Source organism: Euprymna scolopes, chromosome 37 (assembly GCF_053919585.1).
Source record: "Euprymna scolopes isolate OS-2025 chromosome 37, ASM5391958v1, whole genome shotgun sequence".
NCBI classification, from domain to species: domain Eukaryota; kingdom Metazoa; phylum Mollusca; class Cephalopoda; order Sepiida; family Sepiolidae; genus Euprymna; species Euprymna scolopes.
Window position 1 is genome coordinate 35,810,137 of NC_136518.1, and position 26,517 is coordinate 35,836,653.

General features: G+C 33.8%; 1 protein-coding gene across 1 annotated transcript in view; it reads right to left on the reverse strand.

The window, feature by feature from the left end:
• LOC145261168 (centrosome and spindle pole associated protein 1-like) overlaps positions 1-26,517 on the reverse strand; it is a 174,948-nt gene that overhangs the window by 32,827 nt on the left and 115,604 nt on the right. Inside the window, exons 31-34 of the mRNA XM_080119490.1 lie at positions 20,948-20,979; positions 17,907-18,004; positions 15,155-15,286; positions 1,891-1,989 (exon numbers count right to left, since the gene is read on the reverse strand). Of these exons, the coding sequence (XP_079975616.1) occupies positions 1,891-1,989; positions 15,155-15,286; positions 17,907-18,004; positions 20,948-20,979 (361 nt within the window). The remainder of the gene's footprint in view (positions 1-1,890; positions 1,990-15,154; positions 15,287-17,906; positions 18,005-20,947; positions 20,980-26,517) is intronic.

Here is a 26,517-nt window from a genome sequence, read left to right on the forward strand (position 1 = left end):
ACACAATACACCCCCACAAAGCTGATATATTCTTTTTCAGGATTGCCTTAGAACCTTAACTCATGACTTGAAATAAAAGACTTACATCAAATCTGTTGCCAAGGTTGCTGGAAAAATGGTTGGATCATTCTACTACTCATCTCATTCCTGATGCAATCCTTTATATGCACCAAATAAAAATGGAGTAGGTATCTGGAGAGGAGTTGTTTAGAGTATCCCTTTTTTGTCTTGATAAGCTTCAAAACCTATTAGATGCTCTTTTCTTCTCCTTGCAACATTTTTCTCATAGAAGAAACGTTACTAATTCATCTCAGCTCTATCATCATTTCTATGGAAACTATTCAACGGAGCTTAAGTAGATGGTTTCCCCCTACAAAGTATTCACAACAAATACTTGTCTAGCTTCAACCATTTTCCCTACCCTTTATCTGGGTCTAACAATTTCCATTACTCTATCTGCGCCTAAAACTAAATGTAAATTCCATGCACAAAGTTTCTTTCCTAGAACTGTCTGCCTATGGAGCTCTATATTGTGGGGCTGCTTGTTAGCTGACTACAACATAGTCATTTTCAAGTCCAACGTGAACAAATTCTTGTTGAGCCATCCTCTTAAATAATCAAATTCTAACCAATTTCCACCACTACTGATCATTCCACTGTTGTCTCACCACTTTACACTCATTAACCCTTATCCTTGAGTGGCCTTCAGACCTTGATAAATGGTAACTCCCATGTAAAAAAACAAGAAAATATAGACACATTTTTTTTTGTAATATTTATTCTTTTGGGAGTCATCAGGAACAAAATTAATCAGAAGTGGTGGGGTTCGATAGAACAAACTTTTTTTTCCATCAGTTTTTAGTGTGAAACTCAAACTAGAATTCACTTTATTTTATTTTTGGACTAGAATTAAAATGTATTATCTGTTCTGTCTTTCTTGATGGGGAAGGGAGAAAGAGATGCATATACCTTTGAACTCTTCTATTTTTCTGTCCGTGTCTCTTGGTAACACTGAGTAGCCATACTACTATATATATACTAGCAGGGAGGCCCGACATTGTTCAGGATCGAATGGAGATCAACAAATGACTGCCTGTTCCAGTTACGGATCCTGCCTCCCTCTGCAGTGTACCGGGAGGAAGCTTCACATGCCAATCTGCAGTGACTTAGTCCTCAATACGTTAAGATCTACATTGCACTGTAGAGAATCTACTGTTGATTTTATAAAATTATCTGTGAATAATGGCTTCACTTAAAGTTTAAAATGCAAAAGTCAAGTATCATAGTTCAATTGTGGTCTAAAAAGAAACTCTAACTTGTAATATGCCCCTATCTCATCAAAGAATCAACTGTTGATTTTATGACATTATTTTTACATAATCACTTGAATTAAAGTTAAACATACAAAAGTTAAGTATCATGGTTCAATTGTGCTCTAAAAACAAAAAAAAATCATTCATTTCAAATGCACCCATATCTTATAAAATAATCTGCAGTTGATTTTATAGGCTGCTTGTGTGGTGATAAAATTTCTTAAATGCACTTGTGATGTTAGGTTGTATAAAAGTGTTAATTTTGATTAAAATTGGAGTTCCTCCTTTGATCAATTTTTTTTTAATATTGATTTTTGATACTTATCAGAAGCATTCTGATACAAAACCTATGTAAGAACATTTCCAGACACATCAAGTACCTTCGTGCAAAACCAGAAAAAAAATTGGCCCAGCTATTTCAGAATCTATAGGAAACGAATTTACACCAACACACAGAGACGAAGTTCCTTTCATATAATATATGTGCGAGAGAAAAAATAGAGAAAGAGACAGGAAGTATTGTAAAAGTTAATCTAGTCACAAATTTAAATATAAAATTAAAAAAAAAATTTCTTACCAAAGAAAGAAGATTTTGAATCCAATAATGGTTGTGGACTGACTGTTTTTTGTCTCAGTAAGGGCGGATGATCATGTTCATTGTTCGTCCTTAATGAACCTAAAGGAAAAGCAAAAAAGGGAACAAAAGGTAAAATATCACTTTTGTAATTATAGCAAAGCAAGAAACTGACAGTCACCACGAATCATTGACTTTATATCTACACTTTTCAAATATATTTTTTTTTGGAAAAATATATCTTGAAGATGCTTTGTGAGTTCTCAGTAATGTGTTGGCTTCATTGCTTTTTTTCTGGTTTTTCAACATCATACATGCTCAACAAATAACCTGGCCTGATTTGATCAGAAATAAACTCCCACTTTTAGACTTTTACATATTTTTCTCTGTCTATATAAAGTTAGCTATATGCAGGATAATCTCCTAAATAATAAATCATTATGAATTTTGGAATATATATATTCTCGTCAATCTGGTATGTAATGCATGAACACATTATTTTTTGTAAACTTTACTACTGACCCCCCCCCCACCTAATAAAACTTTAAAATTTTGAAATTATACATTTCTTTAAAGGATTGGTGCATGCGCTTGAGTATCAAAAATATGTGCTTGGTTAAATCCTAAACAATTAAACTTGTGATACATTATGGAATATGTATTCTAAGCAACAAGGTGAGTAACATGGGTATATTATTATTTTTGTAAACTTTGCTATTTAGTACTGTGCCAATAAAATCATACTATTCCCCCAAAGAAAGAAAACATAATTAACATTTAAAACTGATGCTATATGCATTGCTTATACCGGTCCTAGAATGAATATTCTACTAATATATATGTCAGGGATGTGAGTTCCATGATAGAAGCATTGATTTAATTTGAATAAAATAAAATATGTATCAGATACCTACATATTTTATTTGAATTAAATCAACGCTTCTATCATGGAACTCACACCCCTGACATTAACTTTTTGTAGCCAACAAACCGTTCTGGCATTTCAAAACACAACCGCTGAATTATGAATTTTAAACAAGTAAAATATTTGTTTATTTTCGTAATTTGCCTTTCAAACGTATTTGATATATATATATATATATATATATATATATATATATATATATATATTAATGTTTGGATGATTGATCGAATTCAGAATCAGGAATAAAAAATCAGAACCTTTTGGAGTATAGGATTCAGAAAAGTTGTACCTATTTTCCAATGCTAAAACGATTTGTTCAATTCTTTTTGTTTAAAACTTTTTGTTTAAAAATGTTTCATTGTTGGTACTAATAATAACATGATTGATTGTAAAACTAAAATGTATGTATCACTCCCTTCCTACAAGTGTATTTTTATGTTTGTCAAAATATTGTAGGGTTTTTGTAGTAATCCGGAAATAAAAAAAACAAAAAACTCCATAGTTAAATATTCAAGGGTTTTAAAAGAATCAGAATTGAAATTGGTAATTGTATTGGAATCAGGAATTCAGAACAGAATTGATAATAATATTAGAATTGGGAAAATATTACCATTTTTTTTTTTTTTTTTTTTTTTTTTTTTTACAAAGGATCACCTCTTATCAAGGTCCAGAGACCACTCGAGGATAAGGGCTAAAGAGTGTACAGTGGTCAAAAAGCCAATATCATAGTAATCGTTAGAAGTGTAAATTTGGTAAATTGGATTACTTAAGGGAAACGGCTCATCAAGAATTTGTTACATTGGACTTGAAAATGGCCATAATGTAGTCAGTTGGAAAGCAGGTAAACGGAAAAGAGTTCCACAGGTGTGCAGTTCTAAGAAAGAAGCTTTGTTCATGGAATCTACGTTTAGGTTTAGGCACAAAAAAAGAGTGGGGGAATTACTGACAGTGGTTTCAGCCAAACGAGTGTTTCTTGTTAATGTTTAGCAAGGGGGACCATAGATTGGAGCTCAGACGAGCACATGCCATGAAAAAAGGCTCGCAACGTCTCTTCTGTGGGAAAGAGGTTGCAGGGAAGGGAAAAGGGCATCTCCAACTAGGCTAAGAAGTCAATTCTGAACTCTGTCAAGGCAGGATAAGGTCTTCTTAGCAGCTCTTGCCTAGACGTGACAGCAATACTTGGATGTACCTGGCTCTTATATAGGTAGAGAATTGCATCAGCAGGTAGATATCTACTGGATCAATAGAAGGATCCCATCATTTTTCCAGCGACTTTGGCAACAGATTTGATGTACATATTCCATTTTAGACAAGGAGTAAAGGTCAAGCACAGAAGCTTGTCATAACATGGAGCCTCTCCAAGACGAGAGCTATTCATTTAAATTAATGCCAGATAGGGATCAGAACATTGATGATGTAAAGATAGAAGCTTGGTTTTAGATGCATTAAAAGTAGCCAGCCACTTTTTCCCCCATTGTACCACATGCTTAAGATCAGAGGAGAGAGAATCAGAGAGAACTTGGTCGTTTACAGCCTTTGATGTGCTACCATAGATGGTAGTGTCGTCAGCAAAAATGTCTACAAATGATGTAAGGATGTTATTTGGAAGATCATTAATGTAGATCAGGAAGAGAGTTGGACCCAGGATGGACCCCTGAGGGACTCCAGCATTAATACTATGAGCTTCTGATTTCTGCCCATCAACCACTACTCTTATGAACCTATCAGACAAATGATTTAATAATTGAAAAGACATTTCCAGCTATACCATAGCTGGAGATCTTGTGAAGTAGACCTTTATCTCACACCCTGTCAAAGGCCTTTGATATGTCAAGAGCAATTGCCCTAGAAAAGAAGCTTCAGTTGAGAATTTCGCTAATCCTATGAGAAATAACCGTAAGCACATCCACTGTAGATCTAGCAGAATAGAAACCATATTGCATGTCACTAAGAAGGTTATTTTTGCTGAGGTGGTTCTCTATTTAACACAGATTCAAGTAACTTACTCATAACGCCCAGGAGATTATTAGTCTGTACTGGGAGGGAGATGACCGATTACCTGAATTCTTAAATACAGGGCATACTGATAAGATTTTCCAGGGTGTTGGGAAGCAATTTTCCTTAAGATAACGCTTAAACAGCTTTATAAGTATGGGAGTTAGTTCTGGTTGACACTTTTTGTACACTATAATTGGAATGCCGCTGGGGCCAGTTGCTTTACTGCAATCAAGGTTTTTCTTGGCAACACCATGCCAGATATTTGTATGTCGCATTGCGTGTTTTCTAATACAGGAGCAAATACGGGGGATTTGCAGCCTTGGTCACATAGCGTAAAATTAGCTGCAAAATTCTTGGCAAAGAGTTTGGCTTTTCTGATGCTGACGAGATTACCTCAGGTCCATTGATGATAGTTGGAATAGATCACACACTTCTGTTCAGGATCCTGTTTGCTATTTGCAAAAACTGGTGGGAACTAAGCTGCTGCTCAGCCACTTTGGACTTTATGGACTGAGCATAAAACTCTCTTGCGTTCTTCATTACTCTTTTACAGTGGTTGCTGGCAGCCCTGAAAGTGGTTTTAGTCTCAGTACATCTGTTCCGTTGGAAGCAATGGAAAAAGTGATTTCTGTGCGCAATGGCAGCAGCACATTCCGGAGAGAACCATGGCTGGCTGTGATGCTGGGATTTTTTCAAGGGTATGAAACGGTCTATACCTACAATGAACCATTCCATCAGGTCTGATACTATAGAGGACACATCTTTTTTAAACATGGAACGCAGAGGTAGATCTGATATAAATGAATCAAAGCTATCCCAGTCAGCCATAGAGTATCGATATACCATACGATGGAGAGGCACATCAGAGGATTTATTACATTTCGTTTTTATTTTAACTGATACAACAGAGAGGTCTGAAGATCCCAATAGAGACAGAACAGAAGATGAATATAGCTCAGGGCAAGTTGTGAGGAAAAGATCTAGGAGACTTGAATACTGACTGTCAGTATCGGCCACACGGGTGGGTTCGCGAACAATCTGAAATGGAGAAATCATGACAGAACGTCCCCTCTGTCTTGTTTAAGTGGGTAAACCATTTCACATTGTGAACATTGAAGACTCCACAGACGTGGATGTTAGCCAAAGGATGAGCAGATAGAATGTGGTCAATTTTCTTAGATATGCTCTTAAAGATAGACCCTCCGCTGGTATGGGGGCAATAGAGAACAAATATAAATGCAGTCATGTGAGCAAGTGCAACCTGGAAGGTCATATAGGGTAATTTAGGATCTTCTCTGGAGATGTCCCTATCACATGGAAAGCCAGCTTTAATATAGGCACGTACTTCATGCTCATGGTGATCTTGAGGGTCAGATTTGGATGTTAAGTTAGAGTATTCTTTAATTCCAAACTCTTCAAGGGAAATAGTCGGTCCAATGCCAGTTTCACTTAGGAATAATAGGTCTGGTTTTGTCTCTGGGTTTAAACCTCTGGAAGGTTGGAATGTAGACCCCTGATGTTGGAGAAGGAGACATGGTAGTGGGAGTCTACGTTGGAAGTTGAATATCTGGGTTTAATCGTGTGTATTTTCTGGAAACTTTTCATTATGTTTTTTTGGGGATTTGTGGAATAGGTTGACAGACTTGATTAGAGCAGGACAGAGATGGAAAGTAAGAGAGAAAAAGAGACAAAGAAATATATTTTTTTTGTTGCACATGATAAGGTAAAGCTGTAACAATTACCCACTAATATGGCATCGAGACGCTCCACCAGAAGCTACTGCATGGTTCAAAATCCATTCCCTAAATGGCAATACAGCAGCCCCAGTACTTTGCACCTGCTAATAGGACAGCTTCCTAAGTGGTTGAACCAAAGTTCGGGTCCCTGACTATCAGACGGATAACATCAGCCCAGATAAAACGTTTACCTCCAGCACCCTTACTAGTGACATGGCCACAAGGATAGACATAGAAACAGAAAATTTCTGCCATCTCTGGCGACCGTTCGTGCAAAATACTGCAAATCTACAATACAGCTTTTTCTTCTCCCTTTGTCAGAAAAATCACTCATTAAAAATGAGGACTGAGAGACAAATAAGGAGTAGCAAGAGTAATGGGAGCTGCCGATAACGCATCCACAATGCATTGTCTACTCTCCATTTAAAAAAAAACCAGCTAATATTAAGTAATGTACTCATATTAATTCCAATTTAAAGGAAAGTATGGTGATATGATCCCCTCTAACTGAAAATAAATATAATTTTCGAATCCATTTATGCTATATTTCAAATCAATTTGCTAGATTTTAATGAATATACAAAGAAATCTGTTACTCCCATCCCTAATAAATAAAAATGAAATTATATAAACATCAGAAAAACCCTACATGGATTAATCTATGTTCAATGACGATTGTCAAAAGGTAAATTAATCCATGTTGGGGTTTTCTGATGTTTAAAGCTCTACGTATGTATTTTTTGTTTTTGTTTTAGTTTAACATACTTGAACTTATTTTATATAACCTATTGAGCTTGGATTACTTACACCAGGAAATAATGTGTTTGTAAAGCCAGTTGAAAGTAAAAAAATAAAAATCCCAATACTTGTTACATCTCCCCCTCTTTCTCTCTCTTTTCCCTCTATATCTACAAGTTGAATAGTATTACTAACTTCAGTTATATTCCCTTTTGTTTGTAATGGATTATTCCAATATTTTTAGTCTTTCCATTCTTTATCATTTTTGACTGTTAATAAATAATTGTGAGTGATGGAAACAAGAGTGATAGATATGGTATAAAATATGCAGGAGTAGTTCAAACAACATAAAGTGAGAAAGAAAGACTTAGTTAATAAATGTATTCTTTCATGAGTTAATTACAAATTATGTCTAGACCAATTAAAATGGAAGTTTCTTTAAACATAACTCAAAGGAATATTTTAACATGTATTTTTTATGTAGGAAAAGCTCCAAGGAAATAATTGTTTATTAGTTCAACTTTAGTATAAAACATTATATATATATATATATATATATATATATATATATATATATATATAATTCTTAAAATATAATTATCCACTGACATGTGTTTCGTCGTCCATGACTCATCAGAGAGGCTGAATCTAGCGAGATTCGATATATATATATATATAGTAAGTTATAAAATATATATGGCAATTAAGCTACACAGAATATTCTGCATTTCATCCATGTTAGGATTCGTCAGGCTTTATATATATATATATATATATATATATATATATATATATATATACACACACACACACATACTCCCCCAATGTCTACTCTTTAGTGAGTTGAGCACTGTGGTAAGTGAAATCGCATGCTACCTTTAGTGATAATGCAAAACCGTTTTGATGAATGGAATAGTGTTTATACAAACATTGAGATTTCACTTTGATGATGTACGTTTTTGACAATAATGCTCTGATGACAGGAGGTTTCTGTTTACTATTTGAGTTTGTTTCAAGTATAGGTTTTGATTCTTCTAACAATATATGTTGGCTTTTCTTTGCTTTGAAACTGGCAATTTAATCACAGTAAGAAATAACTTTGATAAAATGTGATGGAGAGATGAAGAGGAAAAGAGAAAGAAATATAAAGTGAGAGAGAGAGAGGAAGAGAAAAAAAATTAGTCAAATGTGTAAAAAATAATTGCTAGTGCTTTAGTCTTTTCTAAAAATATAGGGATTTTACATCTTTATCTGATTAAAATGTTTCTGGTTAGAAATCTACAGCTATGCCCTCGCACATACACACATGTCACAGACCTTTAAACTAGGTAGAAAGCAAACCAAGAGAAAAGGAAGAGAAAGAACAATGATGGAGAGAAAGGGTAAAGAAAATAAAATGAACACAATGCAATAGAAGGGAAGGATATCAATTGTGTTATCATAGGTCAGCATTCATAAAAAATTCAGTCAAGAAAGAGACGATCAAAAAGAGAAAAGAGGAAAGAAAATTTGAATAGAAATATAGTAAGTCATATAAAATCAATGTTAAAGATTTTTTTTTTATATGGCCGTGGTGTGCATGTATAAATAGCATGTATTGCTTTAAAAGATGAAACACTGTGCTTTACTGTATTTTACTTCAAAGTGATGCTGGAACTGTCCCTTTAGATTAAGGAGTAGGTAATGTCAACTCTACCAGCAGTAGGTTTGTTAAAAGCAAGTTCTAAAGGTAGAGGATCGTGTTTTGAAACTCAGCCAAGTCTGTAATCTTACACTTTATTTTTAATCCCAGCCAAAATCAATGAAAAGAAAACATGATAATACTGGCAACATATTCCACTGTAAAAATATTTTATTTCCTTAAAATATAAGTTAGAATTTATGTGACTAAAAGGTGTATTTAGCTAATTCCCATTTCAGTCACATGAATTATTTGGAGTTGAACAGAAAACACTCGAGCTCGATTATTATTTTTCACAATGAATATTCATTTTTCATATAAGCAGCAGTCCTCCTTTTTTCTCCAACAAACCATAAAATCATACGCAAACAAGGTGGCTTCCAAAAACTATAAGTCATCAAAATAAAAAAAAATAAAAAAATCTGCTTTTTACTCTGCCATCTCAAACTCCCAACAGATCCTAAATTTGCATAATTGCATCTGGTATTTGAAGTGTTCCAGGTTTGCACGCCAGTGTTTCCCTACAGCGGGCACATGCCAACCATGGCCACTTATTTCTATGCCTCTCCACACCGTTACCACAATATTGAAACAAAAAAATATTGGTTGAAAAATCTGTTTAAATGTTTTAAAGAAGTTTTGGAAAGTATTTTTTGTATACAGATAAATTAATACAAGCTGTTTGAGTTATTTAAAAAGACTACTGGAAATTTATTGAACTTTTGAACTGATTTTTAAAACTTACAGATGGAATGGAGAAAAAGCAATTTTAAGCACTAATCTAAAATAATGCGCAGAGAAGAATTATCTCCCTTGCATCCAAAATTAGGAAAGTTATCTGTTATAGGAGTCAGTTCAACCCTAACAGTCAGTCATAAACAAAATGTGCCTTGCAAGGACACTAATACCATTATTTTGCAGCCAGCAGCTTCTGAGTCATCATCCAACCTGTAAATTTGTTTAATAAATGTTTTATTAAAATTCATACTTCATCTATTGATCATTTTTGGTTTGATATTAAACCAATAATAACTATTTTCAGACATAACAGGGCTTCCTGTTTTTAACGAATGAAGACTGGTGTGTCCCTTTATTTACAGAAGTTGTAGAGTTGACGGAGCTAATCTATATATCTATAAAAGTGAAAATGTGTGTGTGTGTGTGTGTGTGTGTGTGTGTATATTTCCCTATCAAATAATTTTCGGTCTACAGACTCGAGATTTGACATAAGGAGTATTGAGATTTGGGAAAATCTTTTTAATTGGTTTTTGGCCAGAAATTTCATTTTCAAAGGGTCAAAGTTCAACGATTTGACCTTTGCAGACTCTACCAAACTCCTCTGCCAATTTTGTGTCTAAACACTTGAAACTTTAAATATAGGTTACTTGGATATGGATCAAACTTTTTGATTTGATTTGAACCAAAATAATAAATGTTAAAGGATCAAAATTTGGGACAAAGTTAAAAAAAATTGATCTTTGCAGTCTATACGAAATCACTCAGACAAATTTTGGTCTAAACATTTGAAATCTTACATAAAGTGTATTCACATGTACGGCAAGTTATGAACAGTACATAGGGCCCGAAAAAAGCTGGGCTGAACTGCTAGTCTTCTAAATTCTAAATAGGTTTCTATATCAAATGTTGTAGTCATGAGTCTGAATTCAGAAAGGATTAAAAAAAATGGCAGAATTTGTTTGTATCAGTATCCAAAATGACATAGGTAGGTAGTCATAGCTGATGCCAGTGTTAAGATATCATACTTACCCCCTCCTCTGCTTTTCTGATCTATGATAGGAAGATCTCACTGAGAGATGACTCATTGCAAACCAACCAACACGTTTTTTTTTAACCACAAAAAAAATCATAGAATTCTCTAATTTTAATCAAATATTATATTATAAATTTTACTTGCTGCCATTTACTTGCTGCCATTTACTTGCCATCGCCTGGGATTATTTTTACTATCATTAATCATTTGTTAGATTGAAATATAAAAAAGATTTTTTTAAAAGTGAACAATAGACTGAATGAAGGAAAGCAACTCTGTACAGAGTAACTTATCGAAATGTGAGATGCATTTCGATAAGTTAATAGTAAACGAAATGTAGCAGTGAATGAAAAACAATAACAAAAGGTTTATTTCGTTAGCAGAAAGAAATGTCTGAGTAAAGAAAGGAAAAAGTTGAAAGTCTTTTGTTAAATGTTGGCCACCAGTTATCTTCAGGTGAAGATTGTCTATGCTGGAGCATTCAGTGGACAGGGACAGAAGAGAGATTAAAAAAGAGAGGTCTTTCGTTGATGCTTGTTGAGTCTCTCTCTCTCTGACTGAGTGTGATTTTCAAAAGGGCTAAATAAGTTCCTTAGGGAACAGATGGAATGGATGCACCCTGCAAATTGATTGGTCAATGTGCGAGGCTGAATAACTTACCATGGACATTGTTTTATGAATGAAAATAAATCTTTATTTCATTTATGACTTCTAAACACTCCCATTTTTACTTATTATTTCTGTTAAAATTAAACAATTTTTCAAATGAATTAAATAAAATTACAAAGTTTTCTTGGTAATAACATGTACTAATGTTGCACAAAAAGAAATGAAGTACAGACATCAACAAAAAGATTAACTTTATTTTGATGTATAATTAAGATTGATAAAAATATACAATTTCAAATTCAACATCAGTGATGCTCCAGAATCATAGAATTTAATGAGATTAAAGTTTGCACCAAATTAATGCAGATATGCAGTAAAACTTCTTTTTTTTTTTTACATGGGGGTCACCACTTATCAAGGCCCAAAGGCCACTCAGGGATAAGGTTTATTGCGTGTACAGTAATCAATGAGATAGTATTGCAGTAATCATTAGTATTGGGAGTTTTGATAGAGTGTCTTACTTAAGGGGGCGGTTTGTCAGGAGTTTGTTTATGTTGGACTTGAAGACGTGCAAGTTGTAGTCAGGTGGGAAACAGGCAAGCGGCAGAGAGTTCCACTGGCATGCAGTTCTAAGAAAGAAGCTTTGCTCATGGAATCTACGCTTGGATTTAGGCACAGATAAAGAGTGGGGAAAATTATTGACAGTAGTTTCAGCCAGACGGGTGTTTCTTGTGAAAGATTGGCAAGGGGGGATGAGGGATTGGAGCTCAGACGAGCTCTGCCATGGAAATAATGATAAAACAAAGACAAGCTCGCAACGTCTCTTCTGTGGGAGAGAGGTTGCAGGGAAGAGAAAAGGCCATCCCCCACTAAACCACAAAGTCTATTTTGTACTCTGTCAAGGCAGGATAGGCTATTTTTAGCAGCTCCTGCCAGATGTGGCAGCAGTACTCCATCCTTGGACGTACTTGGCTTTTATACAGATAGAGAATTGCATCAGTAGTGAGATATGTTCTGAAGCGGTAGAAGGATCCCACCATTTTCCCAGCGTTCCTGGCAACAGATTTGATGTACGTGTTCCATTTCAGATCAGGAGTAAAGGTCAAGCCCAGAAGCTTGTCAAAATATGGAGCCTCTCCAAGACGAGAACCATCCATTTCAATTGATGCCAGATGGGGATCAGAGCGTTGATGATGTAAAGATAGAAGCTTGGTTTTGGATGCATTAAAAGTGACCAGCCACCTCTTCCCCCATTGTACCACGTGCTCAAGATCAGAGGAGAGAGAATCAGAGAGAACTTTATCATTTACGGCCTTTGATGTGTTGCCATAGATGGTCATGTCATCAGAATAGATGTCAACGAATGATTTAAGTATGTGTTTTGGGAGATCATTAATGTAGATCAGGAAGAGAGTTGGGCCCAGGATGGACCCCTGGGGGACTCCAGCATTAATACTGTGGGCCTCTGATTTCTGCCCATCAACCACTACTCTTATGAACCTATCGGAGAGAAATAATTTAATTATTGAGAAAACATTTCCAGTAATACCATAGCTGGAAATCTTGTGAAGTAGGCCCTTATGCCATACCTTATCGAAGGCCTTCGATATGTCAAGAGCAATTGTTTAATCATTTTGAATATCTCATTGCTATTAAAAGCGACTCTTTATAAGTTTTCTTCAACATTTTTAGAAGAAAATATAAAATTATAGAGATTTCGAGAGAACAGTTGAAACTATCCATTCTAACCCCCTCATTAGCATCACCACAACAATAAGTGGATAGCAAAAAGATGCGTCGTGTTAAAAGTAACCATCAGCATCATCGGTTTAATGTCCATTTTTAAGCACTTATGCAGAATACAGACAACGCTGAAATAATAACATGATTTAAAAACCCATTGTTAACATGGGGAGTGGCGGTGAGGTAGTTTTGTAACTATTCTGTACTTTCAACTAACAATTTAATAAACAAACAATACAGTGAAAACTAAATTTAACTTGAAAATGCTATCTAAAAAAAAAAAAAATAGCACAGTCCATATTCAGTATAAGTACACATTTTTAATGCTGGTATGTGTTAGACAGCTTTGAAAAATTAACTTCCAAACTAACATATATCTGGCCAGGTCTTTATTTATCCCTCTTTCTCTCAAGTCAATCCTTACCACTTCCTTTCATGTTTTCATTAGACTCTGTGAACTGACCCTACTACCTCAACTGTTCTAGATTAACTAACCAAGAACAAGGCATCTATCTCTCAGTTCATTTTCTATGTATTTCTCTTGTCATTCTTACTATGTTCATTTAATCACTTGTTAAAATTTTTTAATCTGTGAGCAGTTAGAGAAAAAGTGACTCATTTTCAGTGTTGCAATCTAATTGATATAATTGTTGCACTAACACACAAACATGATGCGAAAATACATACGGATGATAGACAAGTAAAGAGACTTAGTACTTTAGTTATGCAAGAAGAATGTTTGAACAGCTTATGAATTTTCAAATGAAATAAAAGTATAAAAGTAGTGGCTGTGATTCAACAGGTCACTATTGTGTCGATTGTATAACTAAAACTACAAAAGTATTATGATGATGGATTTAAATGTTGATTCAGACTTGATTCAGTTGGTACTTGTCCAGAATTCCTTGTACATTCAAAAATAAAAATAAAAAAAATCTGTATAATGTATGTATCCGCGATGAAATGAAAATGTCATTCCAAAAATCATCTAAATTAATGAAGTCGTTCTAAAATTATAAATCAAATTTTATGAGTAAGTGAAGAGGGACTGTCATGCATCACCATCTTCAAGAAACAAAGGGAGATAACTCAATAATTCAAACTCGCAATATCAGCCTTGTAATTCCTACAATTTTTTTTTTTTTACATGGAGTTCACCACTTATCAAGGCCCAATGGCCACTCAGGGATAAGGGTTATTGTGTGTACAGTAATCAAAGGGATAGTGTAGCAATAGTATTGGAGAATTGTTAAGGTGTGATTACTTAGGGGGGGGGCGGTTCATCAGGAATTTGTTTAAATCTCACCTGTCTGTTTAAATGTATGTATGTCTATTTGTATGTCTAAAACTTTCAACAGAGGCAACAGATTTTCACAAGATTGGTATTGTTTTGAAACTCGACCCTTCAGACGACGAATATCGAAAAATTGGCTAAAAACATTAATTCCCTCACCCTCAACTGCGCACTTTTCTATAAGGAGGGGGTCGCTTTTTTCGCCGATATTTTCAAAAGTCATCTCTTCTTTTCGATTGATTAGCCTTTATTTAAACCTTTGCCATTTTCAGTTTGGCAATAGATGCAACGGCAAAGACGTCACTTTTTTTTAATGTTCTTTTCCTCCTTCATGGTACGGGTTTGAGCCTGCCTGTCTGCCTATTACCACTTTTTTTTGTACAACATACACCCACAAACACTCGGGCAACGCCGGGCACGAAGGCTAGAAAAAATGAAACTACTTGATCACTTTATTTCATTTTTGGAATCTGATCTTTTTGTTCTGTTATGCGTACATACATATCAAAGATTTTTCTATATTTTTGTTTTTTATATTGGGAGAATTCTGGCCAACCACCATTTAGTTTGCCATCTTGAAAAATGTTCACATTGCAATCCTGGATCAACAAAAAATCTAAAGAGAAGTTTGAAGAGTTAATGTCATTTGATTAGTGTTACACTGATCTACGTAGGACATAGGCATGGTGACTTTCGATACAACAGATAACCAAAGGGTTTGATTAGTAATTGTTAGTAACACAAACCATTATTAAATGTTATCATGAAATACCGTTCTTTCTATATTTCTGAAGATTCTTCTCTTGACGATTGATCAAGGCTCTTTGTTGGAATTCCAAGGTGGCACGATCCCTTGGTGAATCAGGAAATTGATTTCGGAGAGCATTTCGTGATTCTGTCTGTTCTATAAAAATGCAAAAATATAATTTCGTGTTTGTTGATATTTCTAAGATGAGCTGTTGTAATTACTCACATGTATCGAACAGTTATTGTAGCGATAGGAGATCGCAAATAACTTACTTTGTCAATCAAAGCGGGCTCGTACATAGCTTTTGTGCAAGAGACCCAATAAAGGAAACATGATCCGCTAAGAAACATGTCATTTCATTTGAATGTGTATATATTTTTGTCTTGTCCAGGAAAAAATTTAATTGGTGAAACTTTAAAAAAGTTCAATTTAGCAAATAAAAATGCATTTTTCTGCCTTTTTTCTATTCAACACAGATGCATACATCACAAATCAGACTCTTTTAATGATGGGAGCAGAAGACATCTCAACAAGCAACACACACATAAAAACTTTCACAGACTTTGAAACAACACACATGACGCGTGCACACACACACACACATCAAAAAATAATAAAATTTAGTAAAAACAAAATTTGTTATCAGAAAAGTATACTAATCTCCTCAATGTATTTACCCGGCGTTGGCCAGGATTCATTAATTTCACATTTTTTTAAGTAAAGAGAAAAGAATAAGAGATGCATTAATTCACTATCTATACATTTCTCTTGCCATTCTTATTATGTTTATTTAATCACTCGCTAAATTTTTTTAATCTCTATGTGAGCAGTTTAGAAAGAACCCCAACAAAATGCTGAGTAGTAACTCAATGTGTAGAAATTGTACTTTGTCAAGGCAGAAAAGGGTAATCTGAGTGGCACCTCCATAGATGTGACAATAGCACTCCATCTTAGAATGTATTTGCTGATCAAACTACAATCATCAATTGTTCAGTATAAATTATCAGCTCTCCAATCAGTGAAAGTCTCCACTTGAGCTGATTGAGTGAGTTGCTACATTTTTGTCTCAAATACTTTATTCATATGACAGACTTTTTATCAAATATGATACTCATAAATTAATATCGATCTATTATTGGTAATTACATTTTAAATATGGAACATTATGAAGTTTGTTAAGATTGTAAGTTGATACACCTATTTATGGAATAATGGACTTAGGCAGAGACTATAAATATAGTTACATCTAACACCTTATTGGGTAGCAGTTCATAGCAGTTATGGCCCCAGAATCATGATGCGTACTTCCATAATATACTTTAACTAATACACTTTTGTTAATTATAGCATTGTGTTTGTCTTGATTATCTCCAGGGTGCAAGACTACGATATTGTCGCCAAGTGATTTGAAACTTATATTTTTACAACAGTAAAGATTGCAGAAATACATGCAATTCTTTTTAGTTTATGATTAGTTGAAACTATTTTCTGTAGTACTTACATAATTACAATCTATTTTCTTTTGCACTTGTTGAGCGATTTAGTACATGATTCAGTAAGAATATACTTGAATGTTCTCACTCATGAAGCAATATATATGTTGGCTAAGAAGGACACCGTTTACATAGGAAGCAACTTCGGCTTCTACCCAAAACCTTTTCTTTATAATAATAAACAGTTTCATTTGAGATGTCAATATGGTCAAACATATTTCTCTCCTCACATCTAGCAATGACTTTGCTGGACAAAATGAAATACATGGACTTAATTTTATTCCTATAGTACATATACATTGGCAGAACCCGTTTTGTATTTTTCTCTTTTCATAACACAGAGCACGTTTTGTGTTGAAAAAATTGTTTGAATAAAATTTATTTAAAATGTACAGAAGTTTGCCAAAACTTGGTGACCATTTTCTACTAGGCCAGTAACCATACTACAAAATGTCGATCCGACATCTTTTACTCGCCTCAACAAGTTCAAAGTATTTTCTTATTCAGTCTATTTACTAATTTTGTTGAAACGCACTCATAATCTGTGCTGTGTGAATAGGTAAAACATTACCTCACAGTTAATTAATAATATGATAGCAGATTTTCTTCTAAGAGCTTCATCACATGATTGAGAACAGAATTTCTATCTAGAGAGTTCCATTGTGTCAACACATTGATTAACAGGTTATGCTGAAGTGCTCGCAAAAGGAATTCTTATTTTTTCAGCTCTCTCATATGCTCTAGTGATCAAATGAGAACCATGCTGTCAATGTGATTATATCATAGATGAATAGTACACCTGGAAAAAGCCAGAATGCACATCAGTTCAAATGTAATCGAATGGCAAGGAAAATAGCCAGAATAAAAATAATGCAAATGATAAAAATTCAGGCAAAACTTTTTAAGATATTAACATAGTTTGCTCGTAGTATTGTCTAGTGTGTATATAAAGGAAATTCATAGAAAGCCATGCAATAAAGAAGTGTTACGGACAGACACAAACTGAAGAAAATGAAGATATTACAGTGGAATAAGCTATGCAAATTCACCTAATTCACCTTTATTAATACAATTTATATATATTTTTTTATATTTTATCATTGCGTTGTCTTCTTACTGCGTCAGTATGGTCAAATGGCTATTTTGAGAAAATTATCCTTTGTCAAATATGTGTTTGACTTTAGTTCAAACATACGATGGCTCATGTTCATTCCTTACACTTCTACATTGATTTGCAATCTATAAATTGTCTTTATATAAAATTGTTTTTTTTTTTTACTTACTGCGGTATGTGAGTTGATTGAAATCATGAAGAATATCGGGGCTTGCAAATGTTAAAGGATCGACTATATCGGGAGAAACTCTGCATGCGTTGAATAAGCTGAAATATCAAATTGGTAAACAAATGAGATGATCACTTAGAAAATGAAAAGTTTGCAGCATTTCTTTGTTATGGTTAATTTTTTTTTTTTTTTTTTACATAGGCGTCACCACTTATCAAGGCCGATAGGCCACTCAAGGATAAGGGTTAAAGAGTGTAGAGTAGTCAAAAGGACAATATAGTAATCGATAGTAATGGAAGTTCGGTAAATTTGTTAACTTAAGTGGAACGGCTCATCAGAAATTTGTTCACGTTGGACTTGAAGACAACCATATAATAGACAGCTGGAAAGCAGGAAAACGGAAGACAATTCCACAGGCGTGCAGTTCTAAGAAAGAAGTTTTGATCATGGAATCTACGTTTAGGTTTAGGTACAGATAAAGAGTGGGGAAAATTATTGATAATGTTTTCAGCTAGTCTAGTGTTTCTTGTGAAAGTTTGGCGAGGGGGGACCATAGATTGAAGCTCAGTTGAATACTTTCCATGAAAATAACGATAAAGCAGAGACAAACTCGCAACATCTCTTCTATGAGATAGAGGTTGCAGCGAAGAGAAAAGGACATCTCCCACCAGGCCACAAAGTCTATTTTGAACCCTATCAAGGCAGAACAAGTCTTTTCTAGCAGCTCCTGCCCATATGTGGCAACAGTATTCCATCCTTGGACGTATCTGGCTCTTATATAGATAGAGAATTGCATCAGCAGTGAGATATCTACTGGATCGATAGAAGGATCCGACCATTTTTCCAGCGGCCTTGGCAATAGATTTGATGTACGTATTCCATTTAAGATCAGGAGTAAAGGTCAAACCCAGAAGCCTGTCAAAACTTGAGGCCTCCCCAAGACGAGAGCCATTCATTTTAATTGATGCCAGATGGGGATCAGAACGTTGATGATGTAAAGATAGAAGCTTGGTTTTAGATGCATTAAAAGTAACCAGCCACTCCTTTCCCCATTGTACAATGTGATCAAGATCAGAGGAGAGAGAATCGGAGAGAACTTGGTCGTTTACTGTCTTAGATGTGCTACCATAGATGGTAGTGTCGTCAGCAAAAATGTCTACGAATGATGTAAGGATGTGATTTGGAATATCATTAATGCAGATCAGGAAAAGAGTTGGGCCCAGGATGGACCCTGAGGGACTCCAGCATTTATACTGTGAGCTTCTGATTTTTGCCCCTCAACTACTACTCTTATGAACCTATCAGAAAGAAATGATTTAATAATTGAGAAGACTTTTCCAGAAAAAAAAACAAAACAAAGAAACAAAAGCAGAAATCTACTGTAAGAATTACAAACATTTTACTGTTTTATTATCTTTTTAAACAGTTGTTTTGCTTGGGGGGGGGGGAGTAATAACTTTTTTTTTTTTCAAAGAAAAGTTTTGGGCAGCCGATGACTGCAGTTTACGTAAAACAATTTTTTGTTTATGCAATTTATTTTGCAGCGAAAAAAAAATTTATTTTTTTATTTTTATATATAGTTTCTTTCTGCTTTTTTTTTTTGCAGTTGTCAGTTATTTATTGTGGGTTAGGTGTATACTTTTTTGGGCAATGTGCAGTTGTTTCGTGAGGATAGCCTATTTCTTTAAGGATAGTATTTTCTATCGATTGAAGTAAAACAACTGACGATGGCAAAGTAGGCTGAGAAAGGCTGTTAGAGAATGTTGAAGGACGAGGAAATTCCTGAACTCGGCAGCTTTCTGCGATATGCTTTATGGTAGAGACAAAAGGATTCTTTCCGAATTTTTGTCTCCACATAAATTCACTAAAATAACTGTCGCAGTCGGTTCCACACTCTTATTTTTCCTCCTTCCACATCCTTTCCACAGGATTTGCGGTAGCCCTAGTCGTAGCGTCCATGAAATGAAGGCTGTGGCTAATCATAAGATGTTCGTACCCTTCTGATGCTACTTTGCAGTACTCTTTCCAGCAATCAGAAACTATTGTGGTCCCCTGGCAGTATGTATTTTTTTATTAACAGAAGAAGGGTTTCTGATTTATAGTCTGGGACTGTGACAAGAAAACCCTCCTTCTCAGCAGTGTCGTATCCTCCAAAGACCCAGAGCGGTTCGACAACCCTCCTGACATTATGTTTTTGTCTGTTGAAAAAAGACTAATCAACTTCCAGTGTGTGCCCTGGGCCTCTGATCTGCCAGGGCTTCCTAAGAAAATATTCTTGGCAAATATCCCTCAGGAAGTTTTTCCAGTCGGTGAGAGTGTGATCCGATCCGATATTCCACTCTCGCCATAGGTTTTTGTGTGTTGCCATTTCAAACGCTCACAAATATATGAATCGTATAATTGTAGGTATCAGGAGATTGAACCTCTCGAAAAAGATGCCATGGTGCAAGTGCGTCCATTGTCTGCAGTGGCCATTAGTGCACCTCCAGTCGAAACCGTCATTTACGTTTCGTTTCTTCATGATGCATTTTCTCCGACATATTTTGCATCTCTTCTCCATTGCTAGCAGTTGGTTTTCCTGATAGTAAGGACGTTTTCTGTAGATTTACAAATCATTTCCAGCCTGGATTAATTCATTTTCTTTGTTTTATTTTATTTTTTGTTTGTTTTTGATTGAATAAACACAATGAAACTCGGCTCTCTCTTTACTTTTCCTGTTAAAACTCTTTTCTTTCCTTTTTTTTTCTTCCAGTTTTTAATTGGTGTCTCTCTTTTGACTTGCTCGTTATAATCCGGTGTTTTCCGTTTTTTTGCCGGGCATTGCCGAGCATGACTCATGAAAAAACGGGCACTAAAGTGCAGAAGTACCGTTTGTTCTATGCTACATCAACCCTAAAAAGTTATTTTGGATCAAATGATAGTTTATCGTCATTTGATAAGTACCTTTGATGTCTTCTGTAGAAGTTGGAAGTCAAAACTGTGATTGAAGAACAAAACAGCATTTACATTTCAATAAAAATTGCTTATTTAAAAATACTTACACATCAGTTGGTGGTTCTAAGATTTCAGCAGCCTATAAAACAAAACAAAATTAGCTTGTGAGATTTTCGATTTTCAGACCTAAATAGTAGATAAAACTATATATTTAATTGAATAATAAATACTTATATGATAAGATGTTCGATCTTATAGATGGAGAGATACAAGAAATATTGAAACAATAGAAATTTTTTTAAATATCTTAAATCTTAGCAAGGAATATAAAAAAACAAAACAATTTCACAGATTTTATTGGAATCGATCATTTCACAGTTCATGGAATTTTGGCATCAGGTTCTAATAGAATCATTCACTTTACTGTTCGATTCCATTTCACCATTTACATATTGTGTCTTTAACTTTTTTTCTTTAAATTAAAAAAATTTTTTTTGCAAATTTTCAAATTTGTTATTTTATTAGGTCTCTCCTTCTGATGAGAAGTTTTATCTTTGAAAAGTCATTTTTTTTATATATTCCTTGCTTTTGAACACTTGATGACTTGATAAATTTTCCAATTTTATTTATCAGCTTTTCAATATTTCTAACCCCAACAAAATGCTCAATTATAAAGAAAATTCAAAATAAGAGCATAATATTTATGTATATATGTGTGCTACAGAAGATCTTCTGTGAGACACATACAATAAATGAGCTGAAAATGAACGTTTCCTTTATAAAGCAAACCTATCAAGAATATATATATATATATATATATATATAAAATCAATATGAAACATATATAAACGATTATATCTTTTTTCTATTTATTTCTCATTTGTTGATATGTAGGAATACAAAATGTCACAAAAAGTACAAAAATAGCTTTTTTCTAAAAGAATAAAATTTTCAACTGACTCTTTTGTCCTCTTCAATGTAATGAAAAATATGTGTGCAGAAGAAAAGTAAAGCCAATAGAATGATTAAATGTTTACATGTGACTTTCCCAGCATTTTCAGACTTAAAATGGTTAGCAATTCAAAATTTTAGTCGCCATAAAATTCTGAAGTGTATGTATGTACTCATATATGCATAGATATATACACATGCACCCAGATGCATATGTTTATACACATACAGACATACATATATATATATGCACCCTCAATATATATATATATATATATATATATATATATATATATATATATATATATATATATATATATATATATAAAAGTGAAAATGTCTGTCTGTGTACACTTTCCTACCAAATAACTGTCAATTTTCAGTTTACAGACTTGAGATTTGGCATAAGGGCTATTGAAATTTGGGAAAATCTTCTTGATCAGTTTTCAGCCAGAAATTTGGCTGTTAAGGGGTCAAAGTTCAACGATTTGACTTTTGAGAACTCTACCAAACTCCTCCACCACTTTTGGGTCTAGACACTTGAGATTTGAGATATAGGTTACTTGGACATGGATCTAACTTTTTAATTTGATTTGAACCCAAAACAATAAATGTTAAGCGGTCATAGTGGGAGTCAAAGTTTAAAAAAAAAAAAATTGACCTCTGCGGTTTCTACCAAATTACTCAGCCAATTTTTAGTCTAAGCATTTAAAATTTTACATAAACTGTAGTCAGACATAGGGCAAACTTTTAAATCGTTCTTTTGCTGAAAATATGGCTTCCAAGAGGTCAAAGTTCAAAAGGTTTTACCTTTGCCGTCTCTAGCAAACCATTAAGCCAATTTTGGGTCTAAACATTTTAAATTTTACAGAAAGGGTATTCAGACATACAGCAAACTTTTTAATCAGTTTTTGGGTGAGAATTTGGCTGTCAAGAGGTTAAAGTTTACAGAGTGCACCTTTGCAGACTTTACCAAACTCCTTTGCCAATTTTTTGTCTAATCACCTGAAATTTTTAATGTAGGTTACTGGACATTGATCAAACTTTTTAATTTGATTTGAGCCCCCAAAAATAAATGTTAAGAGGTCAAATTAAAAAAAAAAAATACCTCTGCGGTCTCTACCAAATTACTCAGCCAATTTCTGGTCTAAACATTTGAAATTTTACATAAAGGATATTCAGACATAGGGCAAACTTTTTTATTGGTTTGGGTTGAAAATTTGAGCTGCCAAGGAATCAAAGTTCAAAAGATTTAACCTTTGCGGCGTCTAGCAAACTAATCAGCCAATTTTGGGTCTAAACATTTGAAATTTATACATAACTAGTGGGGGGTACCTCGCGTTGCGGGGGGGGGGAATCAAAACATAAGAATAAGCGAAGTAAATATTTTTAAACATCAAAATGTTAAAACTTAAAAAAAATCGAAAAAAACACCAAAAAAAAAAACTAACGTAAGGCAAACAAACGATGTTAAATGTAAAAATCGGAAAAACAAAAAAAGAAAACGCAAATGTGATGGAAAAAGAAAACAGAAAAACGAACGTTAAAATTTCTTTACAAAATCTGAAAAATAAAACCAAAAACAAAAAAAACACGTGAAAAATGGCTTAAATAACCCTGTTTCAATATTAAAATGTAAAAAAAAAAAAAAAAAAAAAAGACATCTTACACCACGATTCGAACCCAAACCCTTTAGATGATGAGGCCGCCCTCTAAGCAACTGAGCTAAGACAATGTCGACGAAATTGGATCGTTTTTTTAATTTTTAAACTAAATCATGTTCCGACATCCTTTGCGCATGCGTAGAAGCGAACTTGTCATAAGAGGACGGTTTTTGCTGACCCCTCCCTGTAGAAAACTGATGATTTTAGAGTGAAGGAATTAATGTTTTTGGCCAATTTTTTTATATTTGTCGGGCGAAGGATCGAACTTTAAAATGATACCAATCTCGTGAAAATCCGTGACCCGTGTCGAAAGGTTTTGCGAGACTTACAAACACACATACAAACATACACACATTTTCGCTTTTATATATATAGATGAGTATTCAGACATGCGGCAAGCATTTTAATCAGTTTTGGGGCAAAAATTTGGCTGCTAAAAGGTCAAAGTTGAAAGAGTTGACCTTTGCAGATTCTACCAAATTCCTTAGCCAATTTTGGGTATAAACACCTGAAATTTTAGATATAGATAACTTGGATATGGGTAAAACTTTGGATTTTGATTTGAGACCAAAATAATAAATGTTAAGGGGTCAAAATTTGGGTCAAAGTTAAAAAAAAAAATTGACCTCTTCAATCTCTTCGATATTACTCAGACAAATTTTGGTCTAAACATTGTAAATCTTACATAAAGTGTATTCACACGTAGGGCAAGCTATGAACAGTACAAAGGGCCCGAGCAAAGCCAGGCAGAAATGCAAGTAGTAAATAATGTTGGTTTTGAGAGTAATAGTAAATTAATAGGAAATAATTTTGGGTTTGAGATATCAATAGTTAATTAAGAGTAAATAAGTTTGAGAGTTAAGAACAATACTAAATAAGTAGTAAATACTTTCGAATTGAGAGTAATACTGCATTAATAGCATATAATTTTGGATTTAACATTAATAGTGAATTATTAGTAAATAAGTATGGACTTAAGAACAATAGTAAATTAATAGCAAATAATTTTGTGTCTGAGATCAATAGTGAATTAATAGTAAAAAAGTTTGGATTTAAGAGTAATAGTAAATTTGTCTCAAACAATGTTGGGTTTGAGATTAATACTGAATTATTCCTAAATAAGTTTGGAGTTGAGAACAATAGTAAATTAATAGCAAATATTTTTTGGGTTTGAGATTAATAGTGAATTAATAGTAAATAAGTATGGAGTGGAGAACAATAGTAAATTGAATACTTTTGGGTTTGAGATTAACAGTGAATTATTAGTAAAATGTTTGGAGTTGAGAAAATAGTAAATTAGCAAATAATTTTGGCTTTGAGATTAATAGTGAATTAATAGTAAATAAGTTTGGATTTAAGAATAATAGTAAATTAGTAGCAAATAATTTTAGGGTTTAAGATTAATAGTGAATTTATATCTATTAAAGTAATATTGTCAGTGTGTATGTGTGTGTATATTCCCCTAGAAAACTACTCTGTCAATTTTTAAGTCTACACACTCGAGATTTGATTGATTGATTGATTGGTTGGTTGGTTTTACGGCATATCAACCTATGTGGTCATTTAATGCCGGAGTCTTTTTTTTTATATACATTAATAGTTATAAGTTTTATGTATGTATCTGGTGTTCAGTGTCTATGTTTGTATAGTTAGATAAGGTATTTTTTTTTTTTTTAAATTTGGATTGAGTAATCCTGTTATCTTCAGATATTTGAGAAGGGTAGTTGGGTCTACATGAGTGAATATGTCCTTTACAGTCTTTTCATTATATAGATTCAGTCAGTTTGTTTTCAAATCTTCGCATCTTGTTAATATATAATTCACTGTGTATGGTTCCTGGCAGGGTATGCAGAGTGGGGCTTCTTTATTGAGTAGGTAGGAGTGTTATAGATGTATGACCTATTTGGAGTCTTGTTATTATAACATCGTCCTTTCTGGTCATTCTTTTGTTTGGTTTCTATTTTCCTATAATTTCCTTGATTTGATATAGCTTGTTTTTAGTATAGGAGTTCCACGACTCTTGCCATGTGTTTCTAATATATTTGTTAATGGTTTGTTTGAGGGATCCTATCTTTGGTTGAGGTCAAATTTAGTGCTACTTTTGCTGCTTTGTCCGCTCTATCGTTACCTTTTATGTTGATATGACTGCGTATCCAACAAAAAAGGATGCTTTTATCGTTAGGAATATCATCAAATCTATTTAGGGTTTTCGCGATTATTGGGTTCGTTGGTTCATTGATTTTCTAGTGTTTCTAGTACTGATTTGGCATCTGGACAGATAATGAATTCTTTATCTTTAGAGGATTCTATAAGATCAAGTGCCATACCAACGGCTGATACTTCGGCACTGTAGATCGATACTTTGTCTGGTAATCTTGATTAGAAGTATTTCATTGTGTATGACTGCACATCCAACGTTGTCTCCATCTTTCGAACTGTCTGTATAAATTATTGAGTGTTTGGAATATTTATCTTTAATTATTTGGAGTTTTTCTTGATAGATGATTGGAGTGGTTTTTGTTTTAGGATACTTAATTAGGTCTGATATTATTTTGGGTTGTTTTGTCAACCAGGAGGGATGTTTAAGTTTTAAAGATTCGTGTATTGTTGCAATGTTTATCTGGGTTTTATTTATGGATTCTTCCATACGTAGGCTAAATGGTTTTATAGCATTTTCTTTTCTATCAAAGAGGTTTTTGTATTGAAGGTGAAAAACACATTTATAGGCAGGATTAGTTGGCATAAAGCCAATTTTGTATAATATTGTAGTCCTAGTTTTTTATCAGTTTTGGGGCGAAAATTTGGCTGTCAAAAGGTCAAAGTTGAAAGAGTTGACCTTTGCAGACTCTACCAAACTCCTCCGGCAATTTTTGATTTAAACACTTGACATTTTAGATATAGGTTACCTGGGCATGAGTCAAACTTTTTAATTATATATATATATATATATATATATATATATATATATATATATATATATACATATGCACATAAAGTTAGGGCCTGAGCAAAGCAATTTTCCCTCTTTTGTCAGAAACATTGCTCATGGAATGTGAAAATAG